The sequence below is a fragment of the Emydura macquarii genome, unplaced genomic scaffold (assembly GCF_026122565.2).
Source record: "Emydura macquarii macquarii isolate MOO-44397 ecotype Brisbane River unplaced genomic scaffold, CSIRO-AGI_Emac_v2 contig_2897, whole genome shotgun sequence".
In the NCBI taxonomy this organism is placed as follows: domain Eukaryota; kingdom Metazoa; phylum Chordata; order Testudines; family Chelidae; genus Emydura; species Emydura macquarii.
This window is the reverse complement of record NW_027133034.1, coordinates 13,871,698-13,899,379: the sequence shown is the minus strand read 5'-3', so window position 1 is coordinate 13,899,379 and position 27,682 is coordinate 13,871,698. Positions and strand designations below refer to the sequence as shown.

The 27,682-nt window shown below is 37.7% G+C and overlaps 1 protein-coding gene across 2 annotated transcripts in view; it reads left to right on the top strand.

The window, feature by feature from the left end:
• CNTNAP4 (contactin associated protein family member 4) overlaps positions 1-27,682 on the top strand; it is a 438,417-nt gene that overhangs the window by 319,274 nt on the left and 91,461 nt on the right. For both annotated transcript variants that reach the window (XM_067569202.1, XM_067569201.1), the window contains one exon: positions 10,383-10,530. In XM_067569202.1, coding sequence (XP_067425303.1) covers positions 10,383-10,530 — 148 coding nt within the window. The remainder of the gene's footprint in view (positions 1-10,382; positions 10,531-27,682) is intronic.

Here is a 27,682-nt window from a genome sequence, read left to right as displayed (position 1 = left end):
TTTTTAAATAGTAAACCCAGGGAAATTTGAGTTTAAAATATTTTTCCATGTTGCTTTTTATTCTTCAATGCCAGTAAAGTACTTTATTATTGTAGGTTTTGTCAATTAAGGATGTATTTTTATAATATATATATGAAAGTATTGCATAGAGTTTGAAAATATATACTAGCTAAATGTTTGGACTATTAAACTCAGTACAGTCTCTTTCAGCAGGGTATATTGTAAATACATTTTAAAAGCACTTTGATCTGTACTGGGTTTTGCTTAAGGAAGATAAATTACGTATTTAGTAATTTTGACTATAATCAATTCACCTAGGATACTGTAATTTCAACAATCAAAATCAGGAGTTATCATGATTATTTATATTTTATCAAGTCATCTATTATAGATGGGGTTGATAGCATCATTTATCATCAAGGTTGCTCAATACTTTCCATGATAAGAACCTGTTTTCAGGTGTTTATAATTTTGCCAAATTTTAACTATTTGAGTTTAAATTTTGGCTTGGGTTCATTTTATTTTTTTTAACATTTCTGAGAGAGAAGCTAGGAAAATAGTTGTTTTGCCTATGTTCTGGCAAACTTTTATTTGAAAAGTTCTAGTGACACCATGTTTTGGAACCTGGTCCTGAAATGTGACTTTGCTGTTCATGTGAAATTTCACCCTAATTTGGCTTTGGGCTGCTGTGGGATCCAGGCACTTGAACTGACAGCAGAGAGCACCTCTCTCTCCTATGTTCTCAATGCCCCCGTTACCCTCAGTTGGCTCTAGATAGAGGAGGAAACTATCTGTTTTGAATGCATAGCAGACAAAAACAGGACCTGCTGGTTGGAGGAGGCTGGAACTGGTTAGGCAAGAACTGGGACTGGAATAAGAAGCCTGGTGACTGGGAACTGGCTAAGTCAGGAGAATAGTACTCCAATGTGAACGCCAGGGTGGGAAAGAGACAGGATTGGGACAGGTTGGAAAAGACTGGGCATAAGAGGTCATACTTGGAAGTGGTAATGGGTAAAAGAATCTGTGCTTACTAAAGTATACTCCCCTTCAGAGCCTAGAATGAAACCCAAGATTCCTGAGTCTCACCATTCCTTTGCTGGCAGCAAATATAAGTGATACCCAGAGGCAAAGTGTCTCATTACTCTCTAGTGATCATCCAACCTATTACTGATGATCAGTTAAGTGGCGGTGGTCGGGTGGGTGTCAGTATAACTCTGTGATGGATTTGTTTTTTTCAGGTTTTTTTTTTTTAAATTTAGGAAAAATTGTGTACGCGTGTGCGCGTACATACACACTATGTTAGAAGAACATTATTAAAGTTGTAAAATCAAACACTCAAGTTAGGAAATACCAGAATTAAAGTTGCCGGTGCAAAACTTACATGGACATTATACCCACAGGTCATTTAAATTGTATTATTTGCCTATGCAATATAACTTGTAATTTTGATGGCTACAAATTATATATAATACAAACCTTCCATATCTTCCATCTACATAGTCCTTTTCTATATGATCTGTTTAAGCATTCAATAGTATTTTGATGTTTTGATGCATCAGTGTCAAGAAAAGCGATGAGGTGAAGAGAGGCTGTCAAAAAGTCACAGATGAGAGACTTGATCAAGGAAATATGGCAATAACAGTAGTGTGCAGGCTGTCCATCTAAATCCTTGGTCATTGTGCTGTGATGAAATTGCATGCCAAAATTGATTGAAAACAATTCATCAGTATTAATATGATCCTATATATGAACGTGACTAAATTTAGTTTTCAAACATCATATGATTAATTCAATGAGATGGCTGACAGTAGAAGACCCAGTTGGGAGATTCTAAATAGATGTTAACCCAAAAGTATGGTGGTCATCATTCAAATCTTTTAAATTTTAACTTTTGCCTAAGTACAGGGAACATCTGATTTATTTTTTAATACTAGTTAAGGGAACAACATAAAACTCACAGTTACATAACTACTTGCAAAGGGTCATTGCACAGATTTTAACCCTGAGAGTCAAGTGATACTGGTTTTATCCCGGCTTTCTCCCTGACCTACTGTGTTACCTTGGGCAACTCATTTAACCTATCTGTGTCTCAGTTTCACCATCTGTGAAATAGAGATGACATCTACCATCCATTTTAAAATGCTTTAAAATGTATGACTAAAAAGGGCTATGAGAGAGCTAAGTATTTAACAAAGTGATGCACATACATATTGTATTTTTTATAGTGGTGCAGTGTTGTAAATCTCATGATCATAAGTGTTGGTCAAAATTAGAGATGAAATGTAGATGTGTTAATAAAATAAATGTATATGTAGTTGGTGACTTTTTTTTTAATGGTTGCATCTGTAAGCAAACAATGTGCAGATGAAGGATGGGAATTGGGATGCCATGAAAAGCGTGATTGAGCAGTGGAGCTTTAGGCATGTCTCATTAACTATTATTTTTGTTTGACATGTTTAAGGTTCTCATTTTTACCTGATTCATGCACTAATGCTTCTCAGGGGAGGAAAGGGCTAGTGTTTTTAGGACTTTGGGAAGAAGTGCATTTTAAATAAAACTTGGAGGAGGAGGAGAAGGTTTGGATTGTGTGGGAAGGGGGTTCAAAGCATAGGAACTTAACTGGAAGAAGATTCAGAGAGAACATGAATATAGCTGTTAGTCTCTAATAATGATTCCTTTGGAAAGGGTATAGTGTATGCATTTAAAAACCAGAATTACATTACGTGCACCAGCCATCATGTTGACCTGTCTGCTTGCATGATGTATCTCTTTCCCCTCTCTCTTTTGTCTGTTGGTAGATGGTGTATATCGTATCTCCAGTGTAGTACTGTGCATATTAAAGTACATATTACAGGAGGTTACGCATTGCTCTGAAATGTCTAGTATTACTTATTGTCAGAGACACAATACTGGATAACTTGTACCATTAGTCTTTTTCAGATAAGGTAGTTTACTTCGTCAGTTGAGATCCACACTGTAGTCTGTTTTAACATCATTCTCAGAAGAGTAATGCAAATGCAACAGCTGTGTGATCAGCAGAACTATAATTTTTAGTAACTTGTAATGCTGGGAGATAGCGGAAGATGACTATGTACAATGTCTCCCTTTAATCAAATGAATTTTCTAACTATAGTTTTTGATCACTGTACATAAAACCACTGGTAATGCAGTTGGAAAATAAATGGTATTTTGAAATACTCTGAAGAGTAATCAATGGTCCACTTTTACCATTTGTAATCTTCAATGGCATTCAGAGGTAAGTAGTAATTGAAGACCATTGTGTCCCTTCTGGTAAGTTCAATGGTTTTCTTTAGGGAAGGGCTAGTAGTACTTTCACTGTTAATAATATTTTAAATGCTCATTTAATGGTAAAATTAATGGTATTTTAATGGCAAGCTGTATGGTACAGTGAATAGTAAATTAAATGATATTTAAAACAGGAAGTTGAAAGGTATTCTTCATAGCATTCCTAATGGCCTGTGAAAAGTACAAAAGTAAAAAATACAATTATAGATGAGATTTTTTTTAAATTGATTCTTTGGAAGGTTTTATTGTTCTCTTTGTTTTGTTTTGTTTTTCTGAACAATAAAGTGTTAAATCCGTATTACTTTAATATATAATATTAAGCACTGAAGGCAAGCCACATAAGAATAATCATACTAGGTCAGACCAATAGTCCATCTAGCTCAGCCTGAGAGTTGCCAGAGCCAGATGCATCAGTGGGAATGAACAGCACAGAGCAATTTAATTAGTGATCCAATCCCAGCTTCTAGCAATCAGAGGCTTAGGGACTCTTGGCTCGTGGGGTTGTGTCCCTGACCATCGTGGCTAATAGCCATTGATGCGTATATCTTCCATGAACTTATCTAATTCTTTTTGGAACCCAGCTATACTTTTGCCTTTACAACATCCTATGGCAATGAGTTCCACAGGTTGATTGTGTGAAGAAGTACTTCCTTATGTTTGTTTTAAACCTGTTGCCTATTAATTTCATTGGGTAACCCTTGGTTCTTGTGAAGGGCTAAATAACACTTTTTCCCCCTACCATTCATGATTTTATAGAGCTCAATCATATCTCCCCTTAGTTATTTCTTTTATAAGATGAATAGTCCCAGTTTTTTAATCTCTCAGATGGAATCTGTTCCATACTCCTAATCATTTTTGTTACCCTTCTCTTTACTTTTGCCAATATATCTTTGAGATGTAGTAACCAGAACTGTATTCAGGGTGTGGACATACTAGGGATTTCTGCAGTGGCATTATGATGTTTTCTGTCTTATTATCTATCCCTTTCCTAATGATTTCTAATATTCTGTTAGCACATAAATCAGATATTGTGAATAGTTATTTGAAAACAGCTCCAAGATTTTTTTTGAGAGGTGACAGCTAATTTAGACCCAAACATTGGATTGTTTTCCAATGTATTTTACTTTGAATTTATCAACATTGAATTCTGTCTGACATTTTGTTGTCTAATCACCAAGCTTCTTGAGATTACTTTGTTGCTCTTCGCAGTCAGCTTGGGACTCAATTATCTTGAGTAATTTTGTATTATCTGCAAACTTTGCCACCTCACTGTTTACCCACTTTTCCAGATCATTTGTGGATATGTTGAACTGCTCTGGTACTAGTACAGATTCTTAGGGGACCTCCTCTATTTACCTCTCTCCACTATGAAAATTGACCATTTATTCCTACACTTTGCTTCCTATATTTTTAATGATATATCCTATGAGTATTTCCAAAAGTTATCTTTTGGTAGTTCAAGTGTGTTAAAGACATCTGTGTAATAAAAATGAAAACAACTATTTTTTAACGTGACATTGGCTGGGAAAGCAACTGGAGGAAGTGGTAGATATAAGTCCCTTTGACTGAAGGAGCATGTCTGCCATTAGTTACCGGGGGTAGGGTGTCACAACTTGGAGGTGACTTTAGACTACCCCCTGCTGTTTGACCATCATATTACAGCAGTAGCCTAATCAGCATTTTGCCATCTGTCTGGTTAGGGCTTTGTGACCTTTCCTTTTGGATGCAGATCTTAGAATCTTAGAAGCATAGGATTGTAGGATTGGAAGGGATCTTCAGAGGTCTACTAGTCCAGTCCCCTGCACTCAAGGCTGGACCAATCATCTAGATCATTCTTCATAGGTATATGTCCAATCTGCTCTTAAAAATCTCCAGTGATAAAGATTCCACAACTTCCTTAGGCTGTTTATTCTGGTATTTAACTTTGCTGACAGTTAGGAAGTTTTTTCCTAATGTCCAACCTAAAACTGCCCTTTCTGCAATTTAAGCCCATTGCAACTTGTCTGATCCCCAGAGGTTAATGAGAACAGTTTTTCTCCCTCCTCCTTGTAAGAACCTTTTATGTACTTGAAAACCGTTATCATGTCCCCCCTCAGTCTTCTCTTTTCCAGACAAAACAGACCTAATTTTTTCAATCTGCCCATATAGGTCATATTTTCTAGACTTTAAATCATTTTTGTTGCTCTTCTCTGGACTTTCTCCAATTTGTATGCTTCTTTCCTGAAATGTGGCACCCAGAACTGGACACAATACTCCAGTTGAGGCCTAATCAGCATGGAGTAGAGTGAAAGAATTACTTCTTGTGTCTTGCTTACAGCACTCCTGCTAATACATCCCAGAATGATGTTTGATTTTTTTGCAACAGTGTTACACTGTTGACTCATATTTAGCTTGTGATCCACTATGACTCCCAGATCCCTTTCCTCAGTACTCCTTCCTAGGTAGTCATTTCCTATTTTGTATGCGTGCAACTGATTGTTCCTTCCTAAGTAGAGTACTTTGCATTTGTCCTTGAATTTCATCCTATTTACTTCAGTCCATTTCTCCAGTTTCTCCAGGTCTTTTTGAATTTTAATCCTATCCTCCAAAACACTTGCAACCCCTTCCAGCTTGGCGTCATTTACAAATTTTATAAGTGTACTTTCTGTGCCATTATCTAAATAATTGATGAAGATATTGAACAGACCTGGACCCAGAACTGATACCTGCAGGACCCCATTTGATATGTCCTTTCAGTTTGACCATCTCTGGAAATGGTTTTTCAACCACCCACATTCCAACCAACCACACCAAATTTAATGCACCCACATTATAATAGCTCCATCTAGATTATATTTCCCTAGTTTGTTTATGAAAAAGGTCATATGAGATAGTATCAAACGTCTAACTAAAGTCAAGATATATCACATCTATTGCTTCCCCGCATCCACAAGGCTTTTTGCCCTATGAAAGAACGCTATCGGGTTGGTTTGACACAAATTTTTTCTTGAAAAATCCATGCTGACTGTTAGTGTCACGTTATTATCTTCTACATGTTTGCAAATTGATAGCTTAATTATTTGCTCCATTATCTTTCCAGGTACTGAAGTTAAGCTGACTGGTGTGTAATTCCTCGGGTTGTCCTTATTCCCCTTTTTGTAGATTAGCACTAATTTGCCCTTTTTCAGTCCTCTGGAATCTCTCCCGTCTTCCATGACTTGTTGAAGATAATTGCTAATGGCTCAGATATCTCCTCAGTCAGGTATTTGAATATTCTAGGATGCATTTCATCAGGCTCTGATGACTTGAAGACATCTAACTTGTGTAACATCTTGCCACTGTTATCCAGGCTTTGTCACCTCAAGATTAGATACTGTAATGTACCCCACATGGGGCTTTAGCTTAAAGCTATTCAGAGACTAAAGCTGAGACTGAAGCCGGCTGACTGGGGACCAGGATGGGGGAGTGGGAGTGGGGATTAATGTGTAAATAAATATGGAATTTTGTAAATGATATACTGCTGGGTACATGTACGTGATTTTGGAATTATGTGCACTGTACATTTTCATCTGTTAGGTACTCCCAGACATTTAAGGAATAAAGTTGCAGCCTAATTAAACCACATCCAGTGTTTCCTGTCCTCCTTCTGGCAAAGCAGGACAATGCTACATTCCTAATTCCTAATACATTATTGAATGAAATCAGTGATAGAAAGGAAACACATCAGGTTGATTCTATAAATGCTTGCACATTCACGCACACTGTTCTCCAAGTAATTTTGCTGAATCCAATATTTAGAATTTTAAATTATTTACTGAAAAAACCCTGCAATATACACAAAATCTGAAAAAGTCAGGAATAATACTGTTCACATAACATATGGAAAAGAGTTTTTCCCAGCTGCCCCATGACTGGAGTGGAACAGAACATAAGCCAGCAAATTGGTCAGGGGTGAGGGGACACTGAAGAAGGGATTTCCTGTTCTATAGCATATTCTCCCTATTCCCTTCCTCCTGCATGCACTCAGAGGATCCTCTCCAGGGATTATGTTCCCTTGGTTGGGGAAGGAGTTGTCCTAAGAGACAGCCACTGTACAAGGGATTATCTTTACCCTTTCAACTTTCTGATCAACATAGTGCAAATAATGTTAATTGAGTCAGGATTAATTTGTGCCAGTCATCCCTCTGAACACTGACTGCCCCTTGCCCTCAAGTAATTAGTGGGCCAGGAAAGCTCAGGAGCTGAGCTGCCATGGGGTGTGACAGCAGGGAGGTAGTTTAGGACACAGGTCCTGGCCTCCCACGGACTTCGGTGATCCCCTGGTTTTGAAAAGCCAAACTCTTTTGACTATTCTGCAATAGGAGGCAAAGTTCATCCCTTAACAAAGCAATCAAGTAGAAAATTGGAGTGGGAACTCACTGTGTTTTGAGTTCCCTTTGCAGGTTATTCTCTCTTAAGGAATGGTATGGCCTTATTTTGGGACTTTAATGCAATATTTGTCCATTTGAAAATCAACTTAGAATTTGTATTTAAATAATTAATGCCAATAAATCTTACATTTATATAGCAGTATATTTTAATGCCTGTTCTGACTTTCAGGTGACACTGTAAACAAGAAGCGGGCAGCATTGTCTCCCGTAAATGTAAACAAATTTGTTTGTCTTAGTGATTGGCTGAACAAGAAGTAGGACTGAGTGGACTTGTAGGCTCTGAAGTTTTACATTATTTTATTTTTGAGCGCAGTTATGTAACAAAAAAAAATCTACATTTGTAAGTTTCACTTTCATGATAAAGAGAATGCGCTACAGTACTTGTATGAGGTGAATTGAAAAATAATATTTATTTTGTTTATCCTTTTTACAGTGCAAATATTTATACACTATGTATTCTGTGTTGTAACTGAAATCAATACATTTGTAAATGTAGAAACACATTCAAAAATATTTATAATAAATTTAAATTGGTATTCTATTGTTTATCAGTATGATTAATTGCAACTAATTAACTCAAAACAAATTAATCATTTTCAGTTAACTGGAATTAATTGACAGCTCTAGTTCTTACATAATTGGTTAAACATATGAGTAAAGTTAATCACTTGCTTAAATATTTGGAGGACTGGACTGTAAAACAGAAATTATATCCCAACACTGAATCATGAATGTTGTCATCGTATTGAGCAGGCCAGGATTATATTTCTAACCTTTTAAATGTTTAACATCAAACAGTAGAAAGACATTTATAGTTGACTCAATTGCTATACTTGAAAATTGGTTATTTCCAGCTAAAAGCATTGAAAAACAGCTGGAAAATCTTATTTTAGAAACTGACCGTTTTGAATGGTTTAAAGGAGAATATGATTCACTTTTAGATTGTTGTTTTAGTCAGAAACCTAATTTTAAATTAAGAGCACATGGCTCAAGCAACCCCTGAAGTAAAAAAGTCAGACAATCTACATTTTTCTTCAGAACCTAACTAATTTTTGCGAGGTACATGCCTTCCAGAAACAATCCTGGAAAAAATTGAAATCTTAATGGAACACTTCATTTGCTCATAGCACTTAAACTTCTGGGGCCTGGGATCTGGTTCAGTCAACAAACTAATTGGCACATTCAATAGCAGTTACATCTGTTAGTGACTACAAATAGGATTCTAAAGGACAAGGATTTAGGAAGGGTCTCATTCTGAAAATAGTGACAGTTCTCCTGTGTTTGTTTTCAAACGTTGCTGTCTTCTCCCACTGTGAGAGTGAGATTATAAAGCATGAAGCTGCAAGTGGTGTAGATATTTAAAGCTGCTGATTCTCATTGCTTATTACCAACTTAATAGGTTAGCTCTAATGAGCCTGTTCACTAGCTGTTTCTTCGTTTTCAATGTTCTGAGCTAACAATTAATTTGAAATTCCACTAGGATGAGGGAGGGAAAGTGGGAAGCTTTATCTTCACGTAGGGTGACTCATGATGAATTACCTCCACTTCAGAATGAAGATGGGGCGAGAAATTTAAACCAGAATGTTTATTTTTGAAATCTCCTTCTGCAGTCACAACAAATCCATGGCAAATATCTCCTAGGCAATCAAAACATAATGGAAATGAAGATGTACTGATCATTCAAATTTAAGATGTTCCTGTGGTCCACATATGGAAACGTATCCTATTCACTATGCTTCAGTTAACAAACATATTTCAGGGATAGCAAACTCTGTCTAAATTGTCAAAGACTGAAACTGAAAATTTAACTGTTTTGCATATTTTGCTACATGTTTTTATGATATCACAAATCTCAGTGATGAGAAAATGAAACTAAGCATCCACTACTGAAAACGTACTTTATTTTTTGTTTTGTTTTTGTTTTTAAGATACATAAGTTTGTAATATTTAGTAGAGGATATGTTTCTCTTACTTTCTTTAATTAATTAAAGCCATGGTACAGCTTGCAAGAAATAGAAATAAAAATGAAATTATTATTGTGGCTAATACAAACTTTGAAAAAAAACTATTTTCTCACTTTACCTATAACATAAAGTACACGTGCAGATTTTCTTTTTCTTTTTCCAAAATTGCTGTATTAAATTCTTCTTATAAAAAGTTGTCTTCAGTAGCTGAAAATCTAGAGTCCTATTTGCAAGATGAGCTCTCTCTATAAACAGTAAAACTTAGGTTTTACTCCAGATCATAGTAGTAGAGTAGTAGAGAAGAGTATAATAATAACCTATCCGTAATATATATGGGGAATTTTAGATGGCATAATACCCTGACACATAAGGGTATGCCAACATATAATTCTTAGGGGACATTTTTAAGAAAAAGAGTTTCCCTTAAATTTTAAAAGATTGAAGGCACTCAAATGAGTGTGATATAAGTAGTTGGATGGATAGATACATTACTAAGTTTTTGATCCTGAAAACACTTAAGCATCTGAATGAGTTTGCTCATATGGGTATTTCCTTGGAATTCAATGGGACTACCCACATGAGTAAATTTACTCACATCCATAAGTATTTGTAGGATAAGGTCCTAAAATGAAAAGTCAGCAATGCTTCTGTTTACTTTTGTATGCAGTATGTATATTGTTGATCCTTTTTCATTGTCTTCCAGGCTTTTTCAGGAAACACAAATGCAGACAGTGTTGTGCAATATAAGCTTCAACATTCCATCAAAGCACGATTTCTCCGTTTTGTCCCCTTGGACTGGAATCCCAATGGTAGAATTGGAATGCGTATTGAAGTATATGGCTGCACATATAGTAAGTATTTGCTGAATCATCTGAATGAAATGTCTATCAATCACTGCCTTTTTTTTTTTTTTTTTACTTAAACTGCAAATGAAAGTAAATTTGTTGGCTTGTTTTAATATTATTGATTTGAATATGTTTATGCACAGATGTTATCTATTTCTGCATCATCTAGTAATGTTTTCCTTATTATCCAGCTCTTTACATCCTAAGCTCAATAGTATCAAGTATATAGACGTAATTTCAGTAATGCTAGTTCACCTCAACCTCTTCTTTGCTATTGTTACATATTTCACTTATAAATGTAGCTCTCTGCTCAGAAGGGAAAAATATTCACCACTTTGGACTCCTAAGGCTCCTAGAAAATCATTAATCTTGGCTCTACAGAAAGCACTTACTCTGCAGAAATTTTGGACTCCCCCATAAGTCAATAATACTTTGAGGTCATTGCTTATATTAAGGATACATTATAAATAGTTTACACAGCATTATTATGTGATTAATAGATGTTACAAGCATGTTCTATGTATCAGTAGTACGTGTTATAGTTGGTTATAAACCACCTGTTGGACACTGTAACTCTACCTTGATTTTGTCAGCCCTTAGCTGTTTTTGTTACTTTTCTCTACTGGTTTTCCTTCTTTGTCTCTTGCCTTTTCTTCAATGGTTCTTGTGATAAGTCTTTCATGAGCAAACCCCAGGACTTATCCCTGGCAGCGCTGTCTTCTCACTTTTAAGTTCCCTTTCGTTAGGTATCCTAACTTGTGCACAAGACTTCAACTACCGCGACTTACCTATCCCTCCTGGATTGTTCCCATTCATCCAATACAGAAAATTCTCCATTCTCTCCCTCTCCTCTGTTAGCTCAAATTTAAGATGGCCAAAACTAAACTCCTTGTATGAGATCCAAACTCTTGCTCTGGCCTCTTTATGTTGCCTAAAAGAGAAGCATACAGAGACCCAGAAAGCCCCATAACTGGCTGTGGGAAGATTCTCACAGCACACTGAGGCAGACAATCATAAAACTGCCTCCCAAGGACCACCTCTCAAGTCCTAGCAAAGGGGTAATGCTAGGGGCAGGAATGTGGGTAAGAAGGACATGTTTGGGCAAGACCACAGCACTTTAGAGATTCTAGGCAGCATTGTGTCCCATAGGGCAGTCTAGAGAGACTGCTGTAATTTACACAGGACCCCAGGTCTGTACACCATGGACCTTTTTAGCCTCCCCAGAGCAGCCCAGGACTTAAAGCCATCTTTGCCACCCCCACCCTATTTCCACCAGGCTCTGAGTTTTGTGCTGTCTCTCTGAGGCCCTGCACAGGATCTCACTCCTTATATTTTCTACCAGACACCTCCAGTCTTACCATGCTCGATAATCCTTGATAATCCTACCAAATTTCCTATCACTGAGGCCTATAACCAGAGGGTCAACTATGCCTCCTCCCTATTCCTTGCCTTATACATTTAAACTATATCCAAATCCTGCATTTACAAGATTTACATTTTCTCTCCCTACTAGAACTCTTACCCAGGCTGTCCTTATTAGTTTTGATTACTATGATCTCTCTTTCTCTTCCCGCATGCCCTGACACCCTCATCATATCCCTCCAGCTCACAGAAAATATAACTGCTAAACTCCTCTGCTTTGCCCAGTGGTCTGACTTTGTCATCTCCTCTTGCTTCTTCCATTGGCTCCCCTTCCTCTACTTCAAGTGTAAGCTCCTGGTTAATTCAGCTTCTCCCTACTTAACCACTTTTGTCTCGTTTCATGTTAAGCACCACCCCCTTTGTTTTGGCAGTTATACCATCTTTGATGCTTCATTTCTCTGGCTCACCTGCAAGTATCTCTGTGCTTTGTTCTATGCCACCCCCTATTATGGAACATTCTTTATAATCATGTCCTCAAGGACAGTATCCTCTTTGAAATCAAATCCATCCTGAAGAACCACTTTTACCATACTGCTTATAAGAAACTAACCAGCCGATCATGACAAAAATGTGGCCTCCCAGGGGCTAATCTCTTGTTAAACAAATAATGAGAAGTTATGCTCTTAAAATATTATATAATTAGGGTGTGGCCAATTGTCAGATATTTGTGTATTGTATCTTTCCTCAACCCTCCATATTTATCTGCTTGTTTTTGCTGTTTTAATGTGTAAGCTCTTCAGGACACACAGTAAGACCTACTAGAGACAAATAAATAATAACTTTTAACCTTTGCCATTTGAAAAGTTAGCCTTCATGTCCTCGAAATAATATGTTGAGTTAAAGAAACTAAAGACATGATAGTCAGGTGACCCAGTTTAGATGTAATGGAAGACATGACAGGCAGCCAATAGTGTAGTTGTATGTTTAAATCTAAGTCTGTTGATGATTTTCTCTCTCAAGGTATGTGACGTACAGTGACATTGCACACTGGTTTTTTTGAAATTTCAAGGAAAAGTGCACAAAAAAGGGCATCTTGCAAGCAGGGGGGATCCCACCTAGGATTCTCCAATTCAGCCACCTCCCTGACATGCAAGGGTTGGAGGGACGTGCTGTGGGACTGGCTCTCCCCTCATTCAAGCCAAAATCCTCTTTATGGTAGGCTGTTCTCATTCTCCACAAATCATTATTATTCACCTGAGGGGCACTAATTTAAGCCCCATGAAAGGGGTTAACTTGGTTATTAGGATAAAGAGGGAGGTTGGCCAGATTTCAGCCCTTTTCCCCATTGCTATTTTGGTCTGGTCTGAGATGATACAAAGACACATTTGGTGAGGAATCGCCAGGCCAGCAAAGATTGGCCAGGCATGAAAGAAAGAGAAATAGGAAATTAGGAAGTATATTACCATTTTAGCGGGGTGCAGTAATTTCCCATTCAAGAATTAAGTATACTTCAGAATTGTTTAGAGAGGACAGAGTACATGTAGTCTCAACATGGAGTCAGATATTTTCTTGGAAGACCTCAAGCTGTAGCCCATAGGACTAGCCTGCTTGCTTGTATCATAGATATATATCTTTTCTTCTAGATTTAAGTATAATTGTTTAATTAATAAAGTTATAAATCTATATATTTTGCTGTAATGCAAGACATCTTACAGGTCATATCCTGTATGAAACATAGCTAGCATACATATATTTAAAATCTTTACCTAGATAAGTCAGGAGACATTAAACAGGGGAGGGGGATGTCACAGGTTACGCCCCAAGAAACTTTACAAGTCCACCACAGAACCCACAAAGGGCCAGAAATAATAAAAGTGAGATAACAAGACCACCTGAAAAGGATGTGGATACGTCAATAATACGCACGAACCTGCCAGCCTATAGAATATGTGTACCCCAATAGTTTGGAGGGGGGAAAATCCAAGTATGGACTTAGAAGGAGAACCCATATTCTTGGGGTATAAGAAGGGGCAGATCGTGGTATTTTGGTGCGATCGTCATCTACTCTTGCTTGAAGTTTCTTTAGTTTGTGTTAAGATTTTCCTTCTTCATTTTATAGTCCTATTTATAGTCTTAGTTTATAGTTCTTAGCTCTCTAGCAGTGCTTACTCCACCCCTCTACTCAAAAGTTGAGGAATCAAACATCTCTCTCAACCAGGGAAGGGCGTGAGTATATTAATCCAAAGCATATCGTAAAAATATATATATATCATTTGAGTCTTTAAAATTAAGATTGTATTATCCATTATCCATTTGATTGTTCATTTTCTCTATATCAGTTATTTGTCTATCATTTTATGTTATCTTAATAAAACTTATAAAATTATACAAATTTGGTTATCACTAAGAAACTTCCTGTTGTACACCCCGGGGTCCGTATATATTTCTTCTGGAGCCTGATTCAGGGACAAGAATCTTCTAATCCAAGCAATTGGCAAATCTATAACCCTCTTAAATAATTAATACACTAAAAATCAGGCTACAAAGCAATGGATGAATTCTTTTCTATCTGCCTGGCACGGTGGGGGTAACATCTAAACTGATTGCTGTCATCCCCTGTGATAGGTTCCAGTGTAGTGAGTGGGTTAGGAAAGGCTCCAGTGTGAGGTCCTAGTAACTTGATGGGCTGCTTAGGCACAGGCTCAAGCATGATACTGATGTCTGATAAGTGTAACCTATAGCATGGGACTCACCTCATCTCATCTTTTCTATTTCTGACATGGATAAGGGAAATGGATTGGGACTCTGAATTCCTGGGAGTGTAGAAGGGGCATTGCCCTCATACCCATTATCAGGACTGAAGGATCTGGGGCAGTTGGTGCCCAGTTAAATTCCGCAGTGGGGTGACACTGCTGAGTAGTTTGAGGACAGGTACTTTAATAACATTCTGTCCTCTGCATTTAACCATATACTAGGGTGTCTGTCATTGCTTCCACGTTCACAACAATTCTTATTTTCTTCACTTTTGCTTCCCATGCTGTCCATGGAGTGGTTCACCCCCTTTCCCTAGCTTGGTGCAATGGGAAGAGCAGGGAGGAGTTGTGCTATTGCCCATATATGGTGAGGGAAGCGTCCCTAAACTTTGGGGTCTTTATCTTTTCCCCTCCTGTGAGAATGGCTTGAGGTTCTCCGGGAAGTGGAGGTGAGAGCTCTTCCTGTAGTTCTGAGAGGTTTCTCAGCCCAGGAGTGCAGCCAGCCAAGCAGAGAGGGTCTTCCCCTGCCCCCAGACTCTAGCAAATTTGAAAGCTGGAGTTTTTCCCATCATCACAAGACAGGCTCCAGCCCCTCACCTGCAAAAACTGGCAACAGTGCTAAGACATACTGTTACCCAACATAGCACCAGTCCATAAATGTAACTGGAGACACAGACCTATTAAGAACTGTAAGCACTGAGGTTCATACTGATTCAGCTTCAGTGGGAAAACAATGCTTCAAACCTCTTTCCCTCCATGCAAATCAAAGTCACTGTGTGTATACATTTTCCATCTGTGTCCTCTACCATGTTGTGTTGGATTAAGATTGTTTTTTTTCCCTTTAATATGACCTCTCTTCCTTCAGCTTCTGCTTTTCAGACAGCAGGTTGATTATCTATCACCTAATATTAGAGTATATGCTTCCCAAATTGCTTAATTTTAAATATTAAATCATGGGGTAGAGTAGTAAAATGAAGTGCCACCCTAACATAGCCACATATATTTCAATAGAACAAAAAGCATCTGGAATTATCAACTGGCATAATTTTAATTCATTGTTCAACTCTGAACAATGAATTAAAATTTTGATCACAGTGTTAGAACAAGGTACGATATTTTACATTTTTTCTCCAGCTGTCTCACACAAATGCAGTTTCTCATTTACGTACAAAAATCTAAAGCATATTGAAAATGTGATATCATAAAATAAAATTAATTTCTGAACATTGAGTGGATTAATGTGGTATTAGTCCCATATTTAATTTACTTGACTATCTTTGAATTTTCCTGTGCTGGAATGCTGCAGAAAACCAGGAGGAGTCTTACCTGTTTTATACCACTCTGACCATATAAAACATAGGGGCCTCACAGACCAAAGAAAGTCTCAATCGTGTGCACCTCACAAGCTCAAGAAAATCTTTATTCATCGATGTGGTGGTAAGCTCTGCATCCTCGTTTCAAGGTCCTACTGCAGTCTGCCAAAATTAAAAAAAGGAGAGTGATCACGCAGAGTAAGAGACAAATGAAACTTGCACCATTACAGGTCACCTAATTGCAAAGGCCATAAAAGTAAGAATGAAAATCACAATTAAAGGGAATCATATCAACTTTATTGGAATCCTGAGACAGAATTAGTTGATTAGTCATTAGTGGATAAGGAGTTACAGAAAGTAAAATAAAGCAAGATGGTTATGACAGCTGAAGTTAAACCTAAGAATTTAACATGATATATTTAAAGTTTTATCAAGTAGCAATGATCAAACCTTGTTAAATCATTTCACAAATTCTTATCACAAAGTGGTGAATTTAGCAAAGTAATATTTTCAGTAGAGAGTAGAATTGTTAAATGAAGAAACACCTAATTGACTGAACTGTTTTCTTCAGTTATTACACTTTGATCTCTTTAAAGGTTCAAGGGATCTCTAAAGTGCTCAGGGGCCTGTGGAGATGCTCAGCTCTTCAAAGTCCCTGTGAATATAATTTCTGCAGAGTCCTCTTCATTGTAGTTCGGAATTAGTCAAGAGAGTAAGAGCTCAGGTAACCTGGTAGGCCTGGGTCCCTGTTGATCTTAAAATTAAAACTTTGCCACTTTTCAACACCCACTTTATGTTAACTTTCACACCATCCAAACAGCACCCCACAAGAAACTTCAACTTGCTCCCTAAGATACATCTAACAATGTATGCATCTATAATTTTCATCAATTCATACCCCTTTTCATACCAGGCCTCAAAAAGAGTTCTCAAAAGACCCTGCACTTCTACACCAACAATAACGATAGCTAACATTTGACAAAAATTCCTATATAAACCTTGCATAACATCATCCCATAAGCTTTCATTTAATACAAGATAAAAAAGCTAATAAACACCGCTACCACCACTTATCTCAATATGCTCAACTATAAAAAAAAAAAAAAAAAAAAAAATCCTAACACAAGGGGTGGAAAGTTAAAATTGAGTATGTGGTGTGATTTGGTGGGTGTGACAGTTAAAGCGGAGTAGGTACTTGAAAGTTGTGAAATAGGGAGAATACCCTACCTACCAGTTTCCAGACAAACATTTAGTTTTATTTCCTCCTTTTTACAAGTATGATAGGGAGCTTTAAAAATATTAGCTGAGGCGTTACCTGGAGTAAGCATTAACAACTCTTTCAACTTTAAACTATCTCAGAGATTTTTTTGTGGGGAATACAAATATATGCCTTCCTTTCAGTTACATCTTTGCACTCTTAGTAGAAAATAGTATTTTTAATTCAAGAATAGTGAGTTATGATCATACAACATTGTATTTAAGGTCTCTGCTTCATGGTGTTATAATTATTCCTCTAGACCTAGTGAGAAAACTGTTAGCAAAAACAGAAGTAACATTGTATAGTTGACAACTAATGTTTTAAGTCACGTATTCAGTGATTATTTGTTTAATGTAAAATCACATTGTCAACAGATAAAGCATATATTTGAAATGTTTTGACACTTATCAAGATGAAATAAACATTTAGATGGAAATTCTTCAGTTCTGTTGAAAATTTCCAATTGGCCCTCACCTCAAAATCATGGAATCATAGAATATTAGAGTTAGAAGGGACCTCAGGAGGTATCTAGTCCAACCCTCTGCTCAAAGCAGGACTAACCTCAGCTAAATCATCCCAGCCAGGGCTTTGTCAAGCCTCAACTTAAAAACCTCTAAAGATGGAGATTCCACCACCTCCCTAGGTAACCCATTCCAGTGCTTCACCACTCTCCTAGTGAAAAACTTTTTCCTAATGTCTAACCTAGACCTCCCCCACTGCAACTTGAGACCGTTGCTCCTTGTTCTGTCATCTACCACCACCGAGAACAGCCTAGCCCCATCCTCCCTGGAACCCCCTTTCAGGTAGTTAAAGGCTGCTATCAAATCCCCCCTCATTCTTCTCTTTTGCAGACTAAACAAGCCCAGTTTCCTCAGCCTCTCCTCATAAGTCCTGTGCTCCAGCCCCCTAATCATTTTGGTTGCCCTCCGCTGGACTCTCTCCAACTTGTCCACATCCTTTTTGTAGTGGGGGGCCCAAAACTGGACACAATATTCTAAATGCGGCCTCACCAACGCTGAATAGAGGGGAATAATCACTACCCGTGACCTGCTGGCAATGCCCCTCCTAATGCAGCCCAATATGCTATTAGCTTTCTTGACAACCAGGGCACACTGCTGACTCATATCCAGCTTTTTATCCACTATTACCCCAGGTACTTTTCTGCAGTTAATAGTTCTAATAGTTAGAAATTTAGTTCAATTTCACATCACATAACTATGGCACTGTTCTGGTATTAAGAGTGTTTTCTTAAGGGCTGAGAGAAGGAAAAAGTATAAAATGCACAATGGCAATATAGGTTCTTCAGTGGCTTACAAGGCATCTTGATTCTTTCTTATATCCTTTCCAAACGGTTCTTGAGCTTTGAACAACTTGCTGTATCCAACAGATTAAGAATGTCAAAATGACTACTTGCTAAACATAAAACCTAGATTCCTAAATAACATCATCAAACTGGCTATGAAGGAACTGTAAAGGTTAACTTAATTAAATTAAACCACAAAGCCCCCTTCCACTTTTTTTTACCAGAACATGAACGTATGACACACAAACATGCTTTCTAAGCTGATTGCCTTTTCTTGGGAGGCCATACATGCTATTAGATAGGCTGTATTATCAGTGTTTTTTCATGTGGTAAAAGTAGTTATAGAAACACGGAAAGGATGCAGCAGGAAACTTGAAGGTCAAGGTTCATCAACAATTTTCTTTTAATCTGACTATTAAACTGAGATTCAGTTTGTTATATACGACTTCCCTTTAAAAGCATTTAATTGGTGAGAGATGCTAATTACTTTGTTGTATTTATCCTTCCAATGCATTCAGATGCTACAGTGATGAACATTGTTATAAACCTGAAGAGAAAAAAAAAGCCCACGAAAGCTTATGCCCACAGAAATTTGTTAGTCTTTAAGGTGCTACAGGACTCTCATTGTTTTTGCTGTATACAGACTAACACGGCTACCCCTTTGGAACTTTTAATCCATAATGGAGTTCCTAAAGCATGTTAAGTCTTATTTACTGTCTGAGATTATTGTATGATTTATGTTGAAAATATCTCATTATTACATTGATTTCCAATTACTATGCTCTCAATATGTATTTCCCCTCTGCTTTTCCATAGTTCTTTTTCAGTCTTTTTTCTTATCTTTTAGTTGGGGGCTTCCTTCTTGTTCGGTTGTCCCTATGAGGCTGTAAAGGGTATGCAAGATAGTTTTAGCCAAACTCCAAAGCAGTTTAAAATTCTCAAAACAAAAACCAGAAATAAATTATTAAAAGCAGTAAGAAATGAATGCCAAAATCAAATGACAAAAGGATTGTATATCAATTAATTTAGTCAAATAAACCCAAGACTTTTGAAATTAGCTGAAATAGACAGAATCTCTGGAAAGCAAAACTGGGGTAAAAGCGATGACTCATGGCTATAAAAATCACAAGCAACATCAAAGGCGTGCTAAGCCAGAACTTTCCCCAGCATGTATGAGGGAAATGATAAATAGTGACTATGATATAATTGCAATTTAATTTAGGGGAAATAACTCTGATGAGCTAGTTAAATTAACACACTACCAAGAAAGATAAATGAGAGAAGAATATTACCATGAAAATCCTACTTCAAAGTCAAGATCTCAAAATTTTCCCATGACAACACATACAGAGCACAGTTCAAAATTACTAAGAGAAAATTCAGCAACATCACTAAGGGCAGTGTGAAATAGTTGACATATATTACAAAAACAATTACAAAAAAAATATTATACTGATAGTTTGATTCCAAAACTGCCAAAGGGATCTTTTTTAAAAAGTGCTGCAAAGTCTTTTGTTTCCAACAACAAAGTGAGGAAAGCAACCACAAAGCTTGGCTGCACAATCCCAGGCAAGCTAGCGCAGAGTATAAAGGAACAGGACCCTGGACAAAGTTTTTATGATTGGGGAGGGGGCATGATAAATAGCGATTGATGAGATTTGGACACTACTTACAGTGCTCATTCTGACCAGTTGGTTATAGTAGCATAATGTCAAGAGACAAAAGGGCAGGGACTCAATCCTTGGTTACAGGGAGGTCATCCTGCTCAAATTACTAAAATCATCAGTCCTTCACATATATCAAGGAGGGATGCAACCAAGATCCCGAGTTACAGGATGAATAGTCAAATTAGCCAGCTAAAAGTGCATTAATGCCAAGTGAGAAGGGGGGAAAACTTTGCCCTCAGTAAGGGGAGGTGATACTGCTTACGGTTCTAAAGAGCTCAATATTCCCATAAGCCCATGGCCACATAACTTGCACCCTCATTATAGGTAGTCACTTTGACTAGCCAGCCATAAGAGCATAATATCAAGGAGCCCAAATTGCTGACCTGAACACTCATTACAGGGAGAAAAGGGGAGAGAACTGAACTCTGGTTACAGGGTGGTCACACCAACTAGACTACCAACAGGCCACAGTGCCAAAAGGGTAATAGGGCAGAGACCTGAACACAAATTATAAGCAGGTAACAGTACCAATGACTCTAAAATAGCCCTAATCCCTTCTAAACAAGAGGGATTCGGCCTGCACTTGAATTACAGGGTAGTCTCTTCAGATTAGCCAGCTACAGGGGCATAATGCCACGGGCCAAAAGGGCAGAGACCTTATCCTGAATCTCACTGCCAATTATATTAAATGGAGGGAACCCTTCCCTTAGGAAATAGGGAGGAGAGCTGAACTCTCACTTAACCCTTTATATGATGAGTGGAAGGATAAATATATCTGTGCATGTCTATGTTTTTTTTCTGGTTCTGGGAAGAGTAAGAAAAAAAAATGCTGCACAGATTTAATAACCAAAATTAAAAACCGTTTCCATGCCCATATCATATTCATTCATCAACACATACATACAAAAAGAAAAAACCTTCCCAGAACAGAAAAGAGCTCATCATGACAGGACACTTAGCTCACTGTCTTAAATGGGACCAGTCTTCCTCCTCTCCCAAAGGAAAAAAGGGGTCAGAGCTGCACCCTAATTATAGGGAAGGGTAAAACTAGACTAAGACCCTGTCTACACTTGCGTCCGAGATTCGGTGGCAGTCGACAGGAGTTACGCAAGCTTCGCAAAGAACTTGTGTAACTCCCATTGACTTCTCTGCTTCTGTTCTGCACACCGTCTTCACTGCACTGCGCTGATGGAAACCGCGTTCCCGTCAACGCAGCGCTACGCCACTTGTGAAGGTGGTCTTAATATGTCGATTTCTGGATCATCTGAGCGGGACTTCACTGACCGCTCAGTTGATCCAGAGAAATCGATCTGACAGCGGCGACTTTGCCACCGTCAGTGCAGCCGTAGCCTAAGAAATGAAAGGACTAGACTAAGAAATGAAAGGAGAAAAAGGAAAAGATCTATTACCCTGCTTACACAGAGGTCCATCAAGCCCAAAGCAGCCTTAAAATCTCTCATAGAAAATAGAGGTCATGACCTAAATCCTATATACAGGGTAGTAACTCAGAGTAGCTGAATAAGGGAATATACATCATAAGAAAGGAATAAAGAAGAGACCTGGACCCAGGTTACAGGGTGGTCATCCGAGCCATGGTTCAAAACTGGCTGTAATGTCCCCATTATCAGGAAAGATACAACCTGAACCATAGTTACAGGATGACCACGTCAGTTAGACTGCCAACAGGACAAGAGGGTGGCGAGCTGAACCCCAATTACAGGCAGGTCATAGTACTATGATACTAAAATAACCCTAATCCCTTCTAAACAACAGAAATTTGACCTGCACCTGAATTACAGGGTGGTCCATTCAGATTAGCAAGATACACGAGCCTAATGCCACGAGCCTAAAAGGCAGAGACATTACTTTGAATTACAGGGAGGTCACACTGCTCAGGATTTCAAAGAGCTCAGTATCCCCCATAAGCGACAGGACTGTAACTTGCACCCTAGTTACAGGGTAGTCACTCTCACTAGCCAGCTAAAGGAGCATAATGCCAAGAGAGCACAGATCTGAACATTAGTTACAGGGAGGTCACTCAGCGTAACATTATAAAAGCAGTATCATGGCCTGCATGCCTTGGTGGGGGAGACACCATGACGACCACCACTGGTGGTGCTATTGATGATCACGATTCTAAAAAACATTTCAGGTTTTTCCCCCAGGCATGCCATGATGCAAATATTATGTGTACTGTATTGGTCTTGCTCCCTCTCCTTTATAGTGTTTGGTTGGCTAATAAAAGTAATTGTAGAAAGATCACTATAGTCTGTTGTGCACCATGGGGTTCCCGCTTCTATTGATAAACTCTCTGTTGTAGCTAATCCTGGGGCTGAACTCTCACAGATTAAAGTAAGTGTGCGCACTCACCCTGGGGATGGGTAATTAAAGTAACCCATACTTATAGATAAGGCTACAGTGCAAAATGAGTTAGCAGCTACAAGCTGGGATTTGTGAAACCTAGATTCTATTTCTGACTCTGCCACTGTCGCAGTTTGTATCCCTAAACATATCTATTGGCTTCTCTGTGCCTCAATTTACGTGTCCATAAATCTGTTTTAATACTGCTTACCTGCCTAGTTCAGATATTGTGAGACTTAAATGATTAATTGAATTGGGCCACAGAACTGCAAAGTAATATTATATATTATTTGATATTTTGTTGTCTTTAATGTCTAGTTTAGAATTATTAACTTCAATTTCTTAAACCTAAATTTGTTTTAAGTAAAATTTTCTTTTTATGTGATTTATATATATGTGTTTGTGTGTGTGAATTTATTGCATTTAGCTGTTAGCTTTATGGGCAACCAGTTATTGGAACATAAGAGTCTCACATGCAATATTTTTGGCTTTGAAACTTCACTTTGTTTGAAACTTTATAAATATAAAAGTTCTTATCAAGTATTAATACACCCTCTCCACGCTCATGAAAAACATGAGCAATGGGTAAATTACAAGGAACCAGGCAGCATTTGTGCTTCTATACTCAGAAAAATGGGAGAATACGTTAAAAAGAAAAACAACTGTCATGTTTGTTTTTTTTTAAATCAAGACACAATTACCTTAAAGAAAAAGAAAAGCTCAGTCATCACATAAAAAACAAGATTTATTCACTGCAGCTGGAACTTTCCACTTATGTCATGTCATTTTTACACTGGTGTACCATCATGATTTTAACAGATGAATGCAATAGCTCCACTACCATTTTAAAAACTGACTCATGACAATATGGGGTAATCTTTTACTGCCATCAATTGTAATGGCATCTTATAATCAAGACTCATGACAATAAATCTTTTACATCAAACCTTATAATCAAATATTCCCTTTCTCTACCCACTAAAGTCTAAAGCATTTTTAAAATAGTTTATAAGTAACATACTTGGCATTTACACAACATATGATGGTATGATATGGGGTAAGAGTTTTACTACTGCTCATTTGGGGTCATCTGCACCCGCCTCATTGCCCCCCCCCCCCCCCCCGGGCGGGCAATTTCTACACTGAGACTTGGTCTACACTGCTGGTGAAGTTCGGTGGCAGTCAACGGGAGATACACAAGCTATGTAGAATAGCTTGTGTATCTCCCATCAACTTCTTAACTTCTACGTAGCGTGGCATCCCCACTACACTGTGCCAGTGCAATATGCATCCTATCGATGCAGCATTAATCTTTTTGTGAAGGTGGAGTAACGCTGTCAACTTCCGGATTGATTTAGTAGGTCTCCACTGCCACTCAATTGATCCTGCAGAATCAGGCTGGCAGCGCTGATAGTGCTGCCATGAATGTAGACATGCCCTGGGTTTCAGAGAAGGCCAGACACACTTAAATACATCTTCCATGTAATCATATGCAACAGCAATGATATTTGAGAGGAAACATGTACTGTGGCTATCTACTCACGGATGGTGGCAAATTAGCTGCCATTAGATTGATTTTTCCAGATCGATTGAGTGGCAGTGAGGACATTTTCAATCGATCCAGAAGTCGATCTATTAAAGCCACCTCCAAAAAAAGCATAGCGCTGCATTGACAGGAATGCATTGCGAGATGGCGTGCTAAAGGGAATTTCTGAAGTCAACGGGAGTTGCGCGAGCTACTCTGTGTAGCTTGCATAACTCCTGTCGACTGCCACTGAATTTTGCTGGCAATGTAGATCTGCCCTGTATCATAGCTAGCACTAATTCTATCATGACCAGCTAGGAAGTGTGAAAAATTGGGACAGGGAATGGGGGGCAATAGGCGCTTATATAAGAAAAAATCCTGACTATCACAACTGTCCCTATAAAATCGGGACATCTGGTCACCCTAACTAATTCTAAATTGTCTGTAATACCAGTCTGCCAAATGCCAACTCCCAAGTACTGTTAGCTAGTATGCTCGATCTTTCTCAGGCTCTGTTGCCTTCAGCTTATCAACTAACTGAAGTAAATGATCTCCAGAAAAGATATCTATATAGGTAAGGCAGTTGTAAATTTTCCACACAGATCATGTTTTAGAATATAAGTTCTTTTGGACAGAGACTCTCATTTTCTCTAGGATTCTATAGCACCCAGGGCAAAGGGGCCCTGACCTACTTAGCTTCTAAAGAACTTCTGCAATACAAATAGGAATAATAAGTTATGAAATTATATGTTATTAATAAGAGTCTCTCCATAGTATTGTCCTCCTCCACGTTCTGTTTTTTTCCTGCAGCCTTTGTCAAGTTTCTCCGTTTCATTCTTCTTAAGTGTAACCAGCATTTTTTTTTCTGTCTGAGAAGAAAAAAAAAATATTTGCCATCTGCAGAATACTCTTCCCTGGATATATTGACTTCATCTGTATCATCCTGTGATTGGGTGATACACATCCTCTGTATTTATATAAAAAAAAGAAAAGAAAATGCTTCTCTGCCCCTGGCTGCTTGTTCTTCCTATTCAAAGTGTGCAGATTAGACAGATAAATCTCTGCAAGTTTCCTGTGTTTTGTCACTAGCTGAAATGTCAGATTGTGAGGCTGAAGGTATGCTGGCAGTATCAGAATTGTCCTCTGGTAGCTTTATGGAGCCGAAATATGTGTCTTTGTCAGACTTCTTTCTCCCTCAACTACTACCTCTCTTGCTCAGTCCATCTGCTGACCACCAGTAAAGACAGCTACAAATAATTCATATTTCACACAACAGAAGGACAGATGTGTTGAAATGTTTCTCTGACTTGGATCCTCTGTTCCCTTCCTAAATGGGACCACAAACGTACACCTTTGTCACAGTTTTTCTAATGCATTTGTGACAATGGCTATGCTCTATAATGACAGATATTTTTTTAAAAAAGAAAACTAGTAAATTCAGTAAGTGTTCTTGGAAGATACATTAATTATTCTTATCTATAGGATGAGGCACAATGCTTAACAACACAATATTATGGGGACTGTGATCTCAAAACCTCCACGCCAGAGCCCTGGCACTAATGCTGTTAAGTGATTGGGGAAAGGATTTGCGATCATCCCCTTTATACTAGGGCTACACAAAGTCCATGGAACAATTAAGTAAGCTGAAGAAATCCATATAGCTAGGGTAATACATACACTTTCAGGTACTCTGTGGAAATGTGATGACAAAAATATAATTTTCAGTGTGGCCCATTATATATGATTTTACAGTAACTTAATTCCTTCAGCAGTTTTGTGTCATGAAAGGCCTGATTCAAGTGGCAAACATAGCCCCTCCTAACTCCATAAACTGTTCCCATCTTCTCCCCCTAAAAGAAACAGAGGCCCAGTGACCTGATCTTCCTTTCCTCCTCTTTAATGGTGATAATTATTCAACCAGGAACTATACATGTGACTAATGAGATAATGATTAAGGAATAGCAAATACATGCAGTGAATAGAATTTGAAATTTGTTTCTGTGGAATATTCATTGAGCAACTGGAAACAATGAACCAATTTACAAAACTCAAACCTGTTGTGTGCAACTAATACTTTGGCCAGCTTTATCCAGAGCTGCTTTAATTTCTGGTTGAGAACCATTGAAAAACATGATTCTTTAGCATGCAGGGAGCTGCAGTATTGTGTGATTCATGGCAGCACTACTGTATTTTGGAATTTATGTATCTTTGGAGGTATAGCTAAATTTTGGACTTAAAAAGTTCTGAAAACATGCCTGTTTTTAGAATGTGTGACAAGTGAAAATTAAAAGATTTGTGGTCACAATGTAAACCAGCTTTTTCATTTACCTTTCTTATCACATTTTTACTTGAAGGGCAGAAAAGAAAGCCTTCTGAGATTGATGTTCATGAAACAAATTCACAAAAATACGAGTTAATGGCTATAGTAAAGAGAAAAAGTAGTAACATTGTTTGTTAATTGGGATCATAAACTGCACTGATGACCTTGGTATGCATTTTGATTATCTTACTGTCTCCCCCACTTCCCTTGCCCTGGTCCGTCTCTGGTCAGAATGCACTGGTAGTAAAAATGATAGATTCATAAGAATGTTAATAATGTCTCTGATCAATAGTTACATGATTTTCACAGTCCTCACTCATTCATATTAATCAGTTTTTCCTGAGGGGAAGGACTGAGGAAGAATTACAGGGTTTGACCCATTTTGAGTAGTAAGGGATTTTGGAGAACAGGAATATACATTATTCTTCCTCTGGTGCTCAACTTGCTCAATAGCTAATACCAAAATATGTATTACCAATAACTAAAGTATACTATTGTCAGAGCCTATTAGGGATATGTCTAATGAGTGAGTTAACTGCATTGTTATATTTGTGAAAACATTAAAAAAGCACCCTCTCTTATTGATGCTCCGACTTGTTTATTGCAATGCAATAAACATAAAAGCACATCATTTGTATTTGCCATGGATTTATGTTTTTACTATCAACATTTATTGAGTGGCATAACAAAGGATAATAGTCAACAGAAGATGCTTTTTAGGCAGAATGTAATGCATATTCATTGTTCACTTGGTAAATGAATTCTTCATAAGAACAAAGTACATTAACAAGATGTGGGGAAAATCAACTGAGTACATTCTCAAAACATAGCTGCATTAAATTTACAAGAGTTTTTGAGTGGTGAAAATAAATGGCTAACTTTAAATACTATGGTTCATTTGAATTGACTTCGTTTCTATGCCACAATGTGGAGCGATATTTTTTATCAAATTAAATAAAATTAGTAAATAGATAATGGGTTTACATTGACTTAGAAGAAGTCAGTCAGTCAGTTGAAAAATAACTTAATGTTTTATTGGGTACCCTTTTCATCTTCATTTATTTCACAAATGTATCTTTCAAGGGCAATTACCTTTTTCTTCTTTACTTATGAAGTATGAATACTCTAAGAGCTTTTCTTGGTGTTATCAGTTCCTTCATGTCTGTCTTATTCAACATGCAACTGATTTTGACAGATATTCTTTTATATTATTGATCTAAAATCACTTTTTTTTTCCTGAGGAAGTGATTGTATGTGACCTTGAAAGAGACTAGATAAAACATTGTCACAAGACAG